This window comes from Artemia franciscana, chromosome 16 (assembly GCF_032884065.1).
Source record: "Artemia franciscana chromosome 16, ASM3288406v1, whole genome shotgun sequence".
In the NCBI taxonomy this organism is placed as follows: Eukaryota; Metazoa; Arthropoda; class Branchiopoda; order Anostraca; family Artemiidae; genus Artemia; species Artemia franciscana.
Genome location: NC_088878.1, coordinates 7042160 through 7061824, shown reverse-complemented (window position 1 = coordinate 7061824; position 19665 = coordinate 7042160). Strand labels below are relative to the sequence as shown.

At 35.9% G+C, this 19665-nt stretch overlaps 1 protein-coding gene across 3 annotated transcripts in view; it reads left to right on the top strand.

The window, feature by feature from the left end:
- The window catches only part of LOC136036981 (dystroglycan 1-like), a 63178-nt gene extending 43879 nt beyond the window's left edge, over positions 1-19299 (top strand). For all 3 annotated transcript variants that reach the window (XM_065719386.1, XM_065719385.1, XM_065719387.1), the window contains exon 2: positions 11863-19299. In XM_065719386.1, the coding sequence (XP_065575458.1) occupies positions 11906-14224 (2319 nt within the window). In that variant the 5' untranslated portion in view covers positions 11863-11905 and the 3' untranslated portion in view covers positions 14225-19299. The remainder of the gene's footprint in view (positions 1-11862) is intronic.
- Positions 19300-19665: the final 366 nt, after the last annotated feature.

Sequence of the window (19665 nt, the reverse complement as noted above, 5' to 3'; positions counted from 1 at the left end):
AATCTTCTATATATCAAGTTTCATTAAGATCCGATCTCCCATTCGTAAGATATTCCTCGATTTTCATGTTTTCCAAGAACTCCGGTTTCCCCTTCCAACTCCCTTAAATGTCACCGGATCTGACCGAGATTTAAAATGAGAGCTCTAAAGCACAAGATCCTTCTATATATAAAATTTCATTAAGATCTAATCACCCGTTCGAAAGTTACAAATACCTCATTTTTTCTAATTTTTTTAAATTACAACCCCCCCCCCCAACTACACCAAAAAAAGCGGATCCGGTCCGGTTATGTCAGTCACCTATCTTGGACTTAGTGCTTATTATTTCCACCAAGTTTCATCCTAATCTCTCCGCTTTAAGCGTTTTCCAAAATTTCCGGTCCTCTCCTCCAATGACACTGGATCTGGTCGGGATTTAAAATAAGAGCTCTGAATACCTCATTTTTTCTAATTCTTTAGAATTAACCCTTCCCCCAACTCCCCCAAAGCGAGCAGATCCGTTCCGGTTATGTCAATCCCGTATCTAGGACTTGTGCTTATTTTTCCCACCAAGTTTCATCCCGATCCCTCCACTCTAAGCATTTTCCATGATTTTAGGTCCCCTTCCAACTTCCCCCTTACTGGAGCCGGTCGGGATTTAACATAATAGCTCCGAGACGCGATATCCTTCTAAACATCAAATTTCATTAAGGTCCGATCACTGCTTCGTAAGTTAAAAATACCTCATTTTTTAATTTTTCAGAATTAACCCTCCTCCCCCAAAGAGAGCGGATCCGTTCCGGTAATTTCAATCACATATATAGGACTGATAATTATTTTTATCACCAAGTTTTATCCCTATCCCTCCACTCTAAGCGTTTTCCAAGATTTTAGGCCCCCTCGAACTCTCCCCAGTGTTACCGGATCCGGTCGGGATCTAAAATAAGAGCTTTGAGACACGATATCCTTCCAAAAATCAAATTTCATTAAGATCCGATCACTCGTTCGTAAGTTAAAAATGCCTCATTTTTTCTAATTTTTCAGAATTAACCCTCCCCCCAACTCCCCCAAAGAGAGCGGATCCGTTTCGGTTATGTCAATTACGTATCTAGGACTTGTGCTTATTTTTCCCTCCAAGTTTCATCCCGATCCCTCAACTCTAAGCGTTTTCCGAGACTTTAAGCGCCCCCTCAATTCCCCCCAATGTCACCAGATCTGGTCGGGAATTAAAATAAGAGCTCTGACACACGATATCCTTCCAAACATCACATTTCATTAAGATCCCTTCACCCGTTCGTAAGTTAAAAATACTTCATTTTTTCTTTTTTTTTCGAATTAACCGGCCGCCTACTCCCCCCCAGATGGTCAAATCGGGAAAACGACTATTTCTAATTTAATCTGGTCCGGTCCCTGATATGCCTGCCAAATTTCATCGTCCTAGCTTACCTGGAAGTTCCTAAAGTAGCAAAACCCGGACCGACAGACCGATAGAATTTGCGATCGCTATATGTCACTTGGTTAATACCAAGTGCCATAAAAAACAAGAGTTAAGAGCTCATGTGGCACATGTGACGAGGCAAGAAGAGCTAAGAGCCAAGAGATCATATGGTTTGAGCTCTAACAAAATTCTATGAATCAATAGGTTTTAATTCATTAAGATCAGATCACCCACTCGTAAGTTATAAATACCTAATTTTTTTCTATTTTTTCCTCTCCCTTTAGCCCCCCAGATGGTTGAATCTGGGAAAACGACTTTATCAAGTCAAATTGTGCAACTCCCTGACACGCCTACCAATTTTCATCGTCCTAGCACGTCCAGAAGCACCAAACTCGCCAAATCACTGAACCCCTCCCCCCAACTCCCCCAAAGAGAGCGAATCCAGAACGATTCTGTCAATCACGTATCAAGGACATTTGCTTATTCTATCCACCAAGCTTCATCCCGATTCCTCCACTCCAAGTATTTTCCAAGATTTCCCCCTTCAACTCCCCCAGTGTCAAAAGATCTGGCAGGGATTTGAAATAAGAGCTCTGAGACATGAATTCCTTCTAAATGTCAAATTTCATTAAGATCCGATCACCTGTTCGTAAGATAAAAATACCCCAATTTTCACGTTTTCCAAGAATTCCGGTTTCCCCCTCTAACTCCACCCAATGTCACAGGATCTGGTCGGAATTTAAAATTAGATCTTTAAAGCACAAGATCCTTCTAAATATCAAATTTCATTAAGATCTGGTCACCCTTTCGTAAGTTACAAATACCTCAATTTTCAAAATTACCCCTCCCCCCCCCCAACTTCAACAAAGAGAGCAGATCCAGTCCGGTTATGTCAGTCACGTATCTTAAACAGGTTTCTATTCTTCCATACAGTTTCATCCTGATCTCACCGCTTTAAGTATTTTCTACGATTTCCGGTCCTCCCAACTCCCCCCTCCCAATTACGCTTGATCCGGTTGAGATTTAAAATAAGAGATCTCGGTTACGAGGTCCTTCTAAATATGAAGTTTCATGAAGATCCGATCACTCCTTCGTAAGTTAAAAAAACGTCATTTTTTCTTATTTTTCAGAATTCTCCCCCCCCCCCAATAGAGCGGATCCGTTCCAATTATGTAAATCACGTATGTAAGACTTCTGCTTATTTTTTCACCAAGTTTCATCCCGATCCCTCCAATCTAGGCGTTTTCCATGACTTTAGGTTCCCCCACCCCAAAATCCCCCCAATGTCACCAGATCCGGTCGGGATCTAAAATAAGAGCTTTGAGACACGATATCCTTCTAAATATCAAATTTCATCGAGATCCGATCGCCCGTTCGTAAGTTAAAAATACCTAATTTTTTCTAATTTTTTAGAATTAATCCCCCCTCCCAACTACCTGAGCGGAGAGAGCGGATCCGTTCCGGTTATGTCAATCATGTATCTAGTACTTGTGCTTATTTTTTCACCAAGTTTCATCCCGATCCCTCCACTCTAAGTGTTTTCCAATTTTTAGGTCTCCCCCTCCCAACTCCCCCCCCCCAAATGTCACCAGATCCGGTCGGGATTTAAAACAAGAGCTTTTGAGACACGATATCCTTCTAAATACCAAATTTCGTTGAGATCCGATCACCCGTTCGTATGTTAAAAATACCTCATTTTTTCTAATTTTTCAGAATCATCCCATTTTTTCTAATTTTTCAGGCGTATCCCTGATACGCCTGCCAAATTTCATCGTCCTAGCTTACCTGGAAGTGCCTAAAGTAGCAAAACTGAGACCGACAGACCGACAGAATTTGCGATTGCTATATGTCACTTGGTTAATACCAAGTGCCATAAAATGAAAGAAAAAAAAAACAGTCATCGTATCCTACTTAAAAAATAAAAATTTTATAGGACTATGATGCAGGGGAAGGGGTCTTGGCATTTAGTAACCTTTGTGATTTATAACTATGTCGTGATTTAGTTACAGTTATTACTGTTATTATATTATTCCTTTTTGTTTTGGTAAATGTCAATTTTAGCTCTTCGTGCTTTACACGAAAGATGTGGGTTTCATACTAACGATTCTCGCTTGTAATTGATCCAGAGACTGCGCCTACTTCTATTTCAAAACAGTGAATAGTCATTTCATTACCTGTAAGCAGGTATTTGATAATCCTTGACCCAAATAGTCGTAGTGTGACCTGTAAGCATGTTTGTGCTCTTCTTTCAACATTTAGATATTCTTTAACCTAAACAGTTAAGGTTAAATAGAAGCATTCAAAATAGGTCAGGAATAACATATTTTATATCAAAACCAGAAGGTTTTAGCTTAATAAACATTATAAAAAAAGATACAATATCGTTCGCCGAAATGGATAGGAAATAAAGCTCCTTCTTCAAGTGTGTATCCAGAATTCTTGTTCGTCGTTGTTTTTTTTTTTCGGGGGAGGGGTACAAAAAATCTTTAAAAACGGATTAAAGTTTGTTTATATGCCTTTTCTTACTCTTTTACGAGTCTGACAAGGATTTTTGAGGGGGGTTCAAACCCGGTAACCCGCTGGATACGGCCTTGCCCACCACCTTTTGGCATTTGAATGAACAGTTGTATTCTGGCAACAGACTGATGCTAAATTTTTCAACAAAATATATACCTTTCTCCCTTCAATATTTTAATGTTTGAATATGCCACTGTGTTTCTTTTATGTTGATATGAACTTAATTTTTTCTATCCATGTTTGATTATTCAAGGGCTTAATATAGTTTAAGAATGTCTTTAGACATATCTTTTCTAGGGATTTGAACAAAAAAACACAACATAGTATGGGTTAATATTAAACTACAAAAAGCATGGAAAGGCATCTAAATACTAACTTATCAATACCTAAACACGGAAGAGGAGGGGGAAATTCCCCTGTAAAAGTGGTTCACAAGATCGATCCCCCTGGGACGACCTTGCGATAAATATATTTTTAAGTATCGATCTCAGCCTAAAGCTAGAATACTTCACTCTTACCATATTTTCTGGAAAGAGTCTGGATTTCCTTGAAAGTCTTCAGAAATATGTCTAGGAGCTTTCTTTGTATGAATGAAATGTATAAATTTTCAGAAAGTGTATTGTTTGTGGAACATTTCTGTTAGTATCACCAACTTCAGTTAGTTTGTTCTAAACTTAAAAAGTTACATCTCTCTCAATCTGTAAATATAGATTTACTCCCTAAATAGACACCAGATAGTATAGAATAAACATCGCAATTAATTGTGATGACACAATTAATTGCGATGTGTCAATTAAACCCACAATTAAAACTTGGCGGGTTAGACACCCACCAAGTATGAAACAAGGCTATTGGAAATAGGGAAATGGACCTGAATAACCGGTTTTGCCTGCTTCAAACACTTTAGGAAATTCTTTGCTAGCTGCATCAGAGGAAGAGCCCGAGGAACCTGCCAAAACACACAGTCTGGGAAATGAGTAAAAATCAGCTGTTTTCTTGCATCAGATTCCAACTTGCTGACCGGTAATTTTCAAATTAGGCTGTTTTCAAATTCTGGCTGCCTTCAAAATAATTCGTTAAGATGTTTCAATTAGTTTATGGATTCTAATGAGAGCCATTGATGTAAATAATTTCTTAGACCACACTGCTTTTCCATTTAAGAAAAATTAAGCAAGAGAAAATGGGTTTTAATTTCGACAAAGCAGTGGAAAAAGCTACACTTTAACTAAAAAAATTAAAATATTCTGAATATTTCGGCCCCATTTATTTTGTTTTTTTCAATTAAATATAGTTTTCACATTTAATAGATTCCCATTTATACACTTATTGTGCAGAAGAAAGGAACCCATGGCTTCACCTTAAACATTTGCTTTGGTTTTGTCTGAAGTTATTACCATCAGTACTGGGAGCTTTGTTTATAATATGAGTTGTTCTTATTTATTTATTGTTTTTTTTATCGTGTGTTTAGCTGTCGTGTTTTTTTTATGTTTTCTTGTTATTTTAAAAAAACTTTTTTTCTTCTTTTTGTCGTTTGTATTTTTTTCCGTTGAGAAAGGCTCTCGGATGTTGGGCCGAAATATTCAGAATATTTTGAATTTTTTAGTTAAAAGTGTAGTTTTATTTTTATTTTTTATCCACTGCTTTGTCGAAATTAAAGCCCGTTTTCTCTTGCTTAATTGATTGTAAGAAAGAAAAGAGTAAGGGGCAGGCAACAAAATTTTAAAATCAAAGCTCGAGAGCCGCTATTATATTCAATCTAATATATGTAAGTCTAGTATGGAAAGAGTCTTTTATAAACTGATTGAGTCTAGATAGAGTCTTTTATAATCCGACAGAGTCTAGATAGAGTCTTATAGACTAAAAAGCAGATACACAAATAAATGAATGCAACCATAAGGACTAGTATAGACAGTCTTTTATAAACTGATAGAGTCTAGATAGAGTCTTTTATAATCTGATTGAGTCTAGATAGAGTCTTATAGACTAAAAAGCAGATACACAAATAAATGAATACAACCATAAGGATTATTATGGAGAGGGTCCTTTATAAACTGATAGAGTCTTTTATAATCTGATTGAGTCTAGATAGAGTCTTATAGACTAAAAAGCAGATACACAAATAAATGAATACAACCAGAAGGACTAGTATAGAGAGTCCCTTATAAACTGATAGAGTCTTTTATAATCTGATTGAGTCTAGATAGAGTCTTATAGACTAAAAAGCAGATACACAAATAAATGAATACAACCATAAGGACTATTATGGAGAGGGTCCTTTATAAACTGATAGAGTCTTTTATAATCTGATTGAGTCTAGATAGAGTCTTATAGACTAAAAAGCAGATACACAAATAAATGAATACAACCAGAAGGACTAGTATAGAGAGTCCCTTATAAACTGATAGAGTCTTTTATAATCTGATAGGTTCTAGATAGAGTCTTATAGACTAAAAAGCAGATACACAAACAAATGAATACAACCATTAGGACTAGTATAGAGAGTCTTTTGTAAACTGATAGAGTATAGATAGAGTCTTTTATAATCTGATAGAGTCTAGATATAGTCTTATAGACTAAAAAGTAGCTACACAAATAAATGAATACAACCATAAGGACTAGTATAGAGATAGTCTTTTATAAACTGTTAGAGTCTAGATAGTCTTTTACAAACTGATACATCTACGCTCATAGAATAATTTATTTTCTCTAGTTCTAGTTCTAGTTCTAGCTCTAGTTCTATTTTATTCTAGTTCTCGTCTATGCATTTTATCACCAGGGTGTATTCTATTTTATTTCCTTTGGTTGATATTCAATTTGTTTGTTGACATTAGATCTCTTGTTCTTTTTGCTGAGAAACAAATATCGATTTGGAATGAGTATTTCCTTCGAAATTAAATGTGGACTGTGTCCTATGAACTTTTATTCCCCAAGGAAATTACTGATTTGCGTGGAAAAGGTTTCGGTACTATGGCATGATAACGTCATTTGAAATTTTTTATGTTGCTTTCTCTCTCTTTTTTGTAAAGAAAAGAAATTTTCCTGCTAGTTCTATTTGATCTTTTAAAATTAGATATCTGTAAAGTGAAAGTAAATGATTGATATGGAGCAGGATTTTCCGACTTTGCCTCCAGAAAATTGTAAAGTAAAAAAATGTGTTATCAGTTTTTTCTAGTTTTCACTCCCCCTCTCCAGGTTTGGTTTGAACCCACTTAAAATAAAAACAGAGCAGTCATTGTTAAATTTTAGTGGAGAGGCGGGCATTATTATCCCTCGTTGAAATTAGAATTATGTAAGAATTTATGACTTCATTATATGAGGACTCTGGGTGAGGGCCCTTGAGCTCCTCCGCCCAGACCTCAAACGATTGTCCTTAGTTCCTTAGGTTCTGTGATTTGTCTGTGCTTCCCAAAGTTCTATTTGCCCAGGTCTAGTAATCACGCTAATAAGTGATAGTTTTCTCCCTCTCTCTTTGGACTATTCTTTTATGAAGGACAAAAAATGTGTTGAGCTTGTTTTGCCTCTAAAATTAAATTTGACCAAGCTCCCCGAAGTTAACGCAGCTGCTCGCTTCTTCTCCACCTTAATCTGTTCAACGCCTTAGTCTTCGGTCCCTTCTATGTAAATGTCTTTGGACCTCTTATCATCCCATATAAGGACGACCTGATGTTATTTCGCCCAGAAGATATAGCCGAAAAGTATATTCTTCTGCAATCTATCATGCTTGATCTGTAAAACTTGGTGTAGCCATTTTAACCTTTCTTTAATTGAGACCCCAAAAAGTCAGATCCAACCACATTTGGTACGCCTTATTGACACTTATTGTTCGATACAGGGTCAATGAAACGAGTACCTGAAATTATCCTTAGACATTTTTTTGGAAAACATTTAACATATACCTTTTCCTCAACCTTTTGAAGCACCCATGTTTAAAGCCATGTATTGACCGCTGTTATTATTGCTTGTACTCATGGAGAACCAAGACCTGACGAAGATACAAGAAATGTTGTGGTAGCAAAGTCGAAGTGCTATATTCTCAAAGCTAATTATTATACAGTTTTCCACTTCCCGTTCCGTATCTTCCTTAATAAAAACTTGCGTCTAGTAAGTAATGCAAACTTGTTTTTCTTTTGGCTACGGCTATGGGAACAATGACGACTTGCTACATCAGTGGAGTGACGCTGAGACTTAAGCGGATATGAATTCATTTGGCAATGGGAGAATGTGACGATTTTTCTCTTTTTAATGATGACTTGTACTGAGTAAAATATCTACATATTGCTTTTCTTCCCGTCGTAACAATGACGACTTGAAGCATCAGTGAATCTGTTTTCTTTTTCTGAGAACGTGACAATTTTCTGGGTAATTTTTTTCATCTTGCTCTTTTAGCAACGGCTGTGGAGACATTGGCGAAGTAAAGCATATCGCTTTTATATGGCGATGTGATATATATGATATATATGCTTTTGCCGGGCAACATGAGAACTCGAACATTTTCGCCTGGCGTTTTTCAGACTTGCTTCTGGTAAATTAGCTTAAACTTTTTTTTCGGGCAGCAAGAGAAATGTCGACCTATCAATGGATAGATGTTCTGTGGCATTTAGCTTAACATGAAGATTCACAATTAGGACTTTACGAGGATTCCATTTCATAATTGTCCAACTAATGGAAAGGGCTTTATTGATTAAAAGAAATAAGTAGCCTTTAATATTTTGGGGTCAGGGTGTTAAATTCTAGAACTTCCTTTTCTAATTATGTCATGGGCGGGAAAACCCACTAACCAATACCATATTCACTTCCACAAGCCAAGCACGCCATCCCATTTAATATCCTTCCAAAGTGGCTCTTCAACGTAAATACTGTTCATTATGTTTAAGTTTGTTATAGACCTATATCTGTTAGTTGTTATGTTGATATTGGCTAAATGTGTTTGCATTAGAAGTACTAAACAAATATTGTGAAGGTATGTATATACTAAACCAAGCTATTTCAAAATCTCTTGGATAGGAACTGTATACCTATTTGCTATTTACATATATTAGTACCTGATCACATAATGTAAATTTGTAATCCTTGGGTTTTGCTTAATTAGGTTTTTCGTCATTAAAGCAGAACAAATTGTGTGGTACAATTAGAAGAATTGGCTGTTGTAGATATTAGCGATGATGCATTGCAATGCTGTATACTTGAAAATGCTGAGTTACTTTTCTGTTATAGCTACCTCACTCAATTACGCTGTGTAAAACTCGAGAACGAACCTAGGACCGGTTTTTCGTCTCTATAATTCGGGCTATTTGGACATCATGAAGTTAGAAAACAATTCTTATTTCATAGTATGCAGAATAATTGTAGCCAACACATTTTGTATGCAGACCCGCTATACTCCCCCCTCCCTAATGTGCAAATATGTAGCCCAAATATGTTTCCAAAGTAATTCATTTTCATCGTGTTTTGGTATTAGGATTAATCTAACTTAACTTTTCGAGTGGGGTCGCTATAACGGAAAAGTACCAATGCTGACTTAATATCAAACTATATCGCGACATGAGAGTGAAATTGTCCTATTCTATAAGAGACCGATTTTTTTTACATATCCTGCCATTTAGGCAGAATTTTCTCGCTTTTTCAATGGTCTCCGTAGGGACTTTCAACGACCCTCAGTTACGTGGCAACAGAAATTTCAGCTTTATCTTAATCGGCACATCGGCATTTTTCCGAGAGCCTAACACAGGGGCTGGTGATCCTACCCGACGAGGTTGACTGTGACAGCTACCGTAAAATATCAGTTCCAGATATCAATATTTGCAACCAGTGCTGCCAATTCGAAAAAATGTAGAAGGAGGGGGTAAATTCTTCAAAATACAGGGTGCCAATTTTTTTGTTTTTTTTTTATATATTTCCAACGAGAAAATCACAGAAAATGCATTTTTTGTAGGGAGGAGAAGAGGGGAGGCAACTGTATTTGATTTATTTTCAATAAAGTACCAAAAACCGAAATATGAAAATGTCAATTTTTGAAAAAAAATTAAAATCTGGATATTTTTTCAATTTCTTTTTTAATCAAAATATAAAAAAAATGAAAACAAAGTTTTTAAAATTACGTTTTTTGGTAAATCCTTGAACTAACTTAGCTAAAATTGACCTAATTAGCTTTATTAGGATGCAATATTGTGTAACTTGAAGAGCTAGGCCCAGCCCAAAGAGGATGATTCAAAAGGCCCAAGCGAGTGTAGATATTTAACCCGTTCCCATTAATATATAGATTCTACCTAAGTCTTTTAGTAGATATATAGGTTCTTCTTAAATGTTTTAATTTACTGTTTCTTTCACATTTGAGAACTGTACTGTAGCGATATAACCTAAACAGTTACTTCTCTTTCTTTTCACCTAGGGTTCGTCCACTGTCTGTTGTATATGCATATACAACATTTTCCCCTTCCCGAGTTTTTGAGCCCACATTTACATTTAAGTCTATTTTGTCTGTCCAACCCCTTAACTTTTATGTGTACAAAGTAGCCTAGCGTGCAACTCCTTCACCTTGTTATTGTTTAAGGCTATATAACGATGTAACTATTGTCGTCATCACTTCCATCATCTTGCCAGCCACAACCTTAAGATAGAAATGAAGACATCGTAAAGATCACGTTTTCAGGTTGCCGATGAGTCAAAGTTGACTTTTTTCGTTTAAGAGAAGTTTCCGGTCTAACGCACTTAAAATGCTCCGAGATTATGTAAGCTGCCAAATTGAAAGAACTTCTAGAGATCTTGGCCAAAATATTTTGTTATTCTTACCAATCTGTCCTTTTTTAGTTTTTTCCTTTTTATTATTATTTTTTTTCAAAATCGACTGTTTTAGTTTAAAAGAAGTTTCCGGTCTAACACACTTGTAATGTTTTAAGTTTGTATTAGCTGCCAAAGCGAAAGAAGGTTTAGAGACGTTGGCCAAAATACACTGTTATTTTTACCACTCTCTTTAATATGTGTATGTTCCGACTCTTATAGTTTGTTTTATCTAATGAAAAGAAAAATATGTTTGCCATTTTTCAGAGGAGTAGAATAGCGGGAGGTCACTAGAGAAAAAATAGATTGACCATATGTCCATAATTAATTGTGCTTATCTTAAACATGTTTATACTTTCTGACCTTTCACTAGCAACGACATTGCTAAACAATTTTTTTTTGTCTGCAAGACAAACTGCGTGCTCGTCAAATGTACTAGCTAAATAAATACATCTTTTTGTTTTATTCAATAGCATTTTATTTTGCTATTGGATTCTAAGCCTTTTTTATTGAGAAAATCCTCTGGAACAACCAGAAGTGTGCTCCCTTTCTCGAAAGTTTAACATAACCATTATTTTCCTGCAATGAATAAAAACGACAAATTTTCTTAGTACGAAGATTTAGTCTTCTTACGAAGAAAAAAGAACAATACATTGCGAAGGGTAGAAACAGCGTTTTATCCAGGACTTTTTTTTGGGAGGGGGCTACCAAAAACTTAAAAACCGCATCAAAAATTTGTTTATATTCAATTTGTGATGTTTTTACGAGTCGGACAAAATTTTGTTTTTGCTGGGGGCTCAAACCCCCATAACCTCCCTCCCCCCGGATTGGCCTTGGACATAAAACACAACATAAATAAAAATAATAGTGTTTGAACTTTGAACTTTGTTGGAATTGAGAAAGAATAGAATATGATGTAACTTCATTAGTAAACATACTAGTTTAACGGATTCTTATACTTTTAAAAATTGAATTCCTGTTTCTCCAGTTTGCATTAAAACAGCTAGGTTTTTTCAACTAATTATAATCGATTACTTAAAAAAAGCAAAAAATGAAAAGACTCATTAAATCCTAATATTTACTGTCTGGGGGCACATAATTTCACCTTATTACAAATATTTTGCTAATAGTCTGTTTTCGTTTTTTTTCAGTTGTTAAATTAGAAGCGTGTCTGAGCAACGACTTGACATCAAAATGATCTTCAGAAATCTATTTCTACTGATAGCAGTTACGCTTGCAGCTAATATAAACGATGACATTAGTTTTGACGATGGTGATGAAATAAGTGTAACAAAGTGGTCAGCTAATAACCTGACCAGGCCTAAGCGGCAAGTAGAAGGTTCTGGTGAGACTGGAAGTGATGATGATGACGACGATTATTATGAGGACTACTCTGAAGAAGAGGACGAGGCTCCTGAAGGGAAGCCGATTCTTGACCTAGTGTCCCCTGTGTTCGATTTGCCGTCAGTTACCCCAACTGTTAACGTTGTTGAACCTTCTCCAGTAGTTATTGAACCATCGTCTGCATTCCCTGAACAGAGAGGACATAGTGGTGATGGTCCCGTTTTAGAAGAAGAGGAAGAAATAACACCATCTACAATTCAATCGACTATCGCAGCCAAGGTCGTGACGACGGAAGCCACGCCAACATTACCTCCCCTACCACCTCCTAATTCTCCTCCAGTTGTGCAGAAGCGTCTTGAAAAACTAGCTGTTAATGCTGGAAGTGTATTTGTTTACGAAATTCCGAGTGAAACCTTCCGAGATTTCGAAGATGGCGATAGTAGGCTACTTCGCCTAGTGCTTAAAACCGAAGACGATTCTGTATTGAATGAGGATTCTTGGATTGGATTTGATCCTATTAAGCAATCTATTAGTGCAATGCCCCTAGATAAAGATATTGGGAAGTATAAATTCATCCTTGAAGCGACCGATAGCAGTGGCGCTAAAGCAAAGGAAATAGTTGATTTTGTTGTTCGACAAGATCCTGTATCGCGCACTTTCCATCACAAGTTTGTGATGAGATTCACTGTTGACCCTGATAGCACTGAAGGGTTTAACAAAGAGCATGATTTACTTTTACATACTATTAAACAAATTACAAAATATTTCGACACCCAAGAACCAATTGGTAAACATATGTATATTCATGATTATAGTTTTGAACCCCTTTCGCTGACATGGACAAATCGAAGTTTAAATAGACAAATGTGTCCTGCAGATGAAATAGAAGATATTATGGAAATGATAATTGATGTGGATGGTGAAGTGGTACCTGAACTAGAGGAATTGATGGCACCCCAGTTGCATTTGAATTCAGCAAATGTGGTGTATTTTGGAGTGTGTCAAACAGTTGGCACAACGACCAGGGCGCCTGAAAACACACCACCAGAAAAAAGAAACGAGGTGGATGAGATAAAAATTGTTGCTGGAGAATTATTAAGGTACCAAGTCCCTGATGATACTTTTTATGATCCCCAAGATGGCGGTACTCGAAACCTGAAATTATCCTTGCAAACAATGGATCGTGATCCCTTAGATCATTCAAATTGGTTACAATTTGATGTTGCTAATCAAGAATTTTACGGTGTACCTTTGCTAAAAGACGCTGGCAAGAGTGAGTATCTCCTTGTTTGTACTGATTCTCAGGGCTTGTCTGTTGTCGACAGTATGATTGTTGTAGTTGAAGAGAGGCCAATAGATGAGCGATTTAATGTCGAGTTTTCGATAAATTTAGATGTACCATATGAAGACTTCAGTAGGAATGCCCATGGCAAGGTGAGATTTATTGAGACTTTAGCAAGAGCGTTTGGAGATGCTAATACGTCTAGCATTGTTCTCAAATCCCTCAAGAAAAGTACCCCTGACTTCCATGAGTCCATGGGACAAACTTCAATCACCTGGCTTAATAAAACACTCTCTTACGACCCGTGCCCATACGAAGAGATTGAAGTGCTAAGAAGTGTTCTGTTGAAAAATGATGGGCATTTGACGAAAAATTTTAGTGATATATTCTTCAATCAAGAATTTACTCCTCTCTCAGCTAGCCTTAAGCCAACGTATACTTGTTTAGGTATGACAACCCCAACCTATAGAGGGATTCCAGTCGACGAGTCTACAGAAGATCCTCCCGAAGGCCCTGTAGGGTCCTTAGTTGAAGATTATCTGTTTACATTTATTGTTCCTGGTTTAATCATTGCTGGCATGTTGATAATTGCGTTTATTATAGCTTGTGTTTTATATCGACGACAAAGATCTGGGAAGATGTATATTGAAGAGCATCAGACATTCATTTCTAAAGGCATTCCGGTAATATTTGCTGAAGAACTAGATGATAAGCAAGAGCCTCCGGCTAAATTAATTCTCCGCGATGAGATGAGAGCAACTCTTCCTCCCGGATATAAAAGATCCGGTACACCAAAACATTCGTCTGTTAGTCCCACTCCAGAGCAGAGGGAGTTGTTGCCTCGAAACGGGGCAAGTGATAGATATCCTACTTTTAAAGCACTCTAGTCTTTGTGAGTAAAAACATATTGCGGCACTTTCATATCTCACTGCCTTTACTTTATAAGTCTTTATTGCTTTTTAATAAGTTTATTTGAATTGAGATATCCTATTTGAATGTAAGTAGTTGTGTCTGTATCTTATTCAGTATTTACAAGAAACGACCTGTGTTGCCACTTCCATTTGCTGAAAATTTTCGCTATTCCTCAGGAAACCCTGGAAATCCCTGTAAAAATACTACAGCCCTATTAATTCGCATATAAAAAAATGGTGAATTCTTTGAATATTGAGGTATGAAACGAAGAAGAAGAAACATAATAAATGAGAAATAGAATCAAATAGCCAAGAAAAACGAGGGTATTGTCAGCCAGTGAAACGATATAAGCGAAAATAAGTAGTTATTTCAACAAGGACATCAAGGTCCTCAGTGCTAAGAAAAAATAATCTGACGAAAATCTAACCTTTTGAAGTTAGATTTTCAAAATATCTAACAATGACTTATATTTACTTGTCGAAATATCTGCTTATTGTCGCTTCATGTTGTTCCACTGGCTGACACTTCCCTGGTTTTCTCGGCTATTTAATTTCAATTAAAGTTGTTTCATCTTTATTTTCTCATTTTCTTCTTCGTTCATTTTTTTTCTTCGTTGTTTCATGCATCATGTATAGCCAGTGTGGACTTGAATTTATCTTCAATAATAATTTTCAAATCTTCTATGCTGTTATGGAGTTGATGTCGCTACAGTGCAGAAAAGTCTTATTACATTTGTTGTCTTATCTCACTATCCGTAAAAAAAAACCAATTGGCCATATTCTTGAAAAGGTTTACACTCGAAGTGGAAACCTTGCTAATAACGACCTGCAAAAAAAAAGCTTCGAGTATATTTTGTAACTATAATTTACCGTTACTCGAGAATAAAATTACAATTTTGATCCTCTTCTATCGGTTATTTTGTCTGTTTATTTCATTATAGTTCTCTTTGCGTTTTTTATATTACTTATTGACCCTTCTCGGAAGGGAAATTCGCTTTTACAATGTCCTAATGGTTATTTCATGGCGACTCTGATTTGATTTTAAAGAATATAGGGCTATAAATTGGATATATGTGATAAAAACATCCTTTTGAAGCCCCCTCCCATTAACTATAAAGTCATCTCAGTATCACCCTTAAAATTTGTTTTATACGGGCAGCTAGGATGGAATTACATATACCGTCTCATCCCGCAAAATTGCAAAGACCATCGTTTTCGTTTGGCGCCAACGTCATAGAGATGATTTTATTATAAAGAAAGCTTTGTCTTAGAAATGATACCAAGGGGTAACCCACTTTCAAAAATTATGTACAAGCGACAGATGTGTGCGATGCGTTCTACATAGAAGTACGGTGTGGTGGAGAAGGCGGTGCTTGCATTTGTGCACCTGTTGACGGAGGATGAGTTGCCTCTCGAATCATAGAGACAAATGAGGGTAAATCAGCTAGATTTAAAGATGGGATTGGGTAAAAAACAGCGGCGCTAATTGGAGGGGGAGCAAGTACTCCCCCTGGATCTTCCACCCTCCATAGATTTGGAAGAATATTTTTTTGATATTTTCATTGAAAAATGCCCTTTTTTGTATTTTTGGTGGAAAAATTGAATAAAACAAATACTCCCCCCTCTTGAGAAAATATATTTTGTGTCCTTCCTCTAATTTTCGTGAATTGACGGCACTGGGTGGCAATATTTTGTTCTGTTACAAGTCAGTTTTTCGCTACCTGAAGTTCTTTGGGTGGCGTCGACCTTCAGCTTCCTCCCCAAAAAAGACAACCCTCTTGCGATACATGGCTGTAAACACATAACCAATATATCAGTATCTTATTTGGCAGCCATAAATTGTGTTAATTGTTATTTTGATTCTCGTTGTGCGACAGCATAATTTTTTTTAGTGGAGCTAATAGACATCTTATGAAATTTTTGGTGATTAGATTTCCCCTCCCTGTCTCGAGTTCCAAAGAAGTGCATATGAAACTTTCTGTTTGACTTTGTTTATGCAGCGTTTGTTTTTATAATTGAGTGAAATTGTTTTAGTCTTGTGAATTACATTTATAGTATAATTTTATCATTGTAAATTGTGTTTCTTTTTATTAAAAGGAAAATGATGGCTCTTTATTGTAGCGTTCTCAGAATTTTATTGGTTTGATATTTCTCTTACTAAGAAGAGTCTCAGAATGTGCAGAAATTTGTAATTATGGCTTCCAAGTTTCTCCTACCTTGCTTAAGGGGGCGAGGATTTTTTTATTCCTTTTTAATGAAGATAAAGTATACGTGTTAGCAAAAGCTAGCGGGAGGGGTATTTTAGTTAAGGGGGCAGAGGATGGGAGAATTGCACCTCTTCTCAGTGGGTGCCCCTACAAAGATTTCCTACTTTTTGAACAATGAAAAATAGGGATTTAACATCAAACTCGAAACATGCGAGCATGGGTATTTGCATTCCTAGCGTTTGGTAACACAATTAATATGGAATATGGTATTTTATTGACTCACAGAATATTGGGACAGAAAAAATGGTTGGTAATAAAATCATTGGAAAATCTTATTCACAGCTCAATCTGCTTCACAGAAAATCTGCTTGACAGCTCAGTGAGGCAAGGTTAGTATAAAATTCTTCAGTGAACAAATTCAGTTTCTGCGTAGTCTATTGTGGACTGAAGCCGTAAATAATCAAGATAATTTTGATTTTTATTAAGAAATTTGCATTAATCCTCGCAAAATATCTTTCGGTACTTACGTGTTGTAGCGACCAGACTTCGTTCTTGATCTGTCATCTAACCGTTTTTTTGTGTCCACTCGGAGATAATCGGTATAGTCTGAGCGAGAGAGACTACTTTGCTGATATATTTTAATCAAATATATAGAGTTGGTTTGGTTAGGTATTTGATATAATGTTTTTTTCTGGGTGGCCTGGTTTCCATAATTCTCTGTTGTATTTTCTATAATTTTGTTACTAAAGTATTACATTTTCATCAAATTTTGGTATTTTTCATCAGGACTAACCTAACTTCTTTTCTTTAGTGTAGTCGGTATAACACGCAAGTACATACCTTTCATATGATTTTTAAAAATGTGTTTCTTTGTTGGATTTTTCCTCTTTAATTGTCAGAGGTGTGTAGAAACCATCAAACGAGACAACATAGGACAAAGAAGAAAAATTACTTGATTCATAGCCAGTGACAAAAAAAAGAAGAAAATGAGAAGAAAAAAGCGAAGGACTTGGCTGAAATATCTTCATTTTGATTTTCTTTGGTCAAGGCGGGAATTACCTCCTTGTCCTATGTTTTCTCGTTTTATCACGTTTAGCCACTATGGCTTCAGAAATGAATACTAGTAGAAATTGAAAGGTCGAAAACTTACAAATTTTACTGAGTGAGTGGCAAATATAGAATTTAAAAAGTTCATTTTTAAATTTTGAATGTTTCAAGAAAATGACATTGGCCACCTATTACATGGACAGAAAAAAGTCTTCAGGTGCAAAATGAACATGTGTGTGCCACATGCGCAATTCCGGATTATTTTTTAGAAAAGCTTAGTTTTTTTCTATCGTCAGTTTGGTATCAAAAGGACATATCTCCATTTTGGCAAAATTACACAGGAGAGGAAGAAACTTTTTTTTTGCAATGCTGAATTACTAACCTTTGAACGGAGAATCCAAAGGTTAATCTAATTCTTCTTGTCTCAAAAATGGAGATATGAGTTTCTAATGGTCTTATTAATGATTTAATATACGAAAACAATTAGGTATTTAGCCATATTTAGTAACATAGCTAACACAACAAAGTAAAAAATACTAACAGAACTATGAAACATACCAGGAAATAAGATTAATTATGTATTTGATAGGCCGCCCTGTTACAGAAAAAAAGCTGAATAATTATTAGTAAAATATATTTAACTACCCACAACGAAACAACTTGGGATGTGTGCCTAATTGAACAATTAAAAAGTAGTATTTATTCCGGAGGTAAGGGTGCCCATGCAAGAGGATGGAGGGGAAGGCGACCCCGTCCCATTAATATATAAACAAAACATAATAACAATATATAAACAACAACAATAAATATAAAGTGCATAATGTTGTAATATCATAAAAAAGGCACTTTTCTAATGGAAAAGCTATTTATTTTTTACCCTTTGAAGAACTTTTGGAAGTTAGCCCCCTTCCCTGTAAAAGATGTTGTGAACTCCCTTCATCATTGAAAGCCTCCACTGTAGGAGTACCTGTTTTCTGAGCTTTTTAAACCACTATGTTGATAAAAGAGTCGAAAGTAAAATTTTTTTCTTTCTTTTTTGACAAAACTTTTTTTCAAAGATGTTATTCTCACGTGAAAATAGAGAATATAAGCATGTCTGCTAGAAAAGCGATGTGCTACCGTATTAGAAGCTCACAATTCTAGACATTACTATTCCTTAACACGTTTGGCGGCGGTTAATCATACCAAAATGATTCTACCCTTTTGTCAGATATATGGAATATATGAAATAGCTATCTTTTTTCATAATGAGAAACTGGTAGTTTTTGGAGCAAAAAAGACGTTTTAAGTGTGAATTTTAACATGATTTTCCTGGTTTGCTCTAATTTTTACTAAAAACGAATATTCGTATCCCTTGTATTTTAGTTTATGCTCTATTTCAAGGGCAATTCATTGGTTATCGTATGTGAGTTTTCATATCTTATTCCTTTTAAATATAATGAATAAATATTTTTAGTCACTAGATATAATCTTATGTGCTATCAGGGCCGTAGCCAGGATTTTTGCTTGGGGGGGATACAAAAATATTTAAAAAACGGATCAAAAATTAGTTTTTACGATTCGGAAATCATTTCGAGGGTGGGTTCAACCCCCCCCCCCCCCCCGGATACGGTCTTGTATTCTAATAGATTCTAATAGTGCTGATTTGTTTACCTAATCTTAGTGTTTTTGGAGTTTTTGTGTAAAGGTATTTGACCTTATTTCGGACTTGTTTTGAGTTTCTGACATTTTTTTTTTGTTTTTAATTGTTGTTTTACAGTATATTTGCTTAAATAATAAATGGTCATTTTGTTTAAACCTCTTTCATTTAATTGCTCATCGCGTTTTATAGTTGTCTTTTTTTAGACCTTATTTCAATTTAGCTTTTAAAGATGTAGAATGACAGTGTAGAAGATGAATAAAATAGTTCTAGGAAAATATTTTGCGAAGTAGCAAAAGATGTGTTAGGGAGGGAAGTTAGAAGGTTAGAAAGTTAGAAGGCCTGCAAGGATTATTAGTGGAAAGGCATTTAGCGTGGCGGAAGCTATATTTGTACAAGAAGTTTCTGAATGATAGATCATGAGAATAAGAGGAAAGAAAGGGAAATAGAGAAGACATTTAAATGTGAATTAAGATGTGAAAGGGAGGTCATGGATAAAATTGAAGAGAATGGGCTAGTCGGCA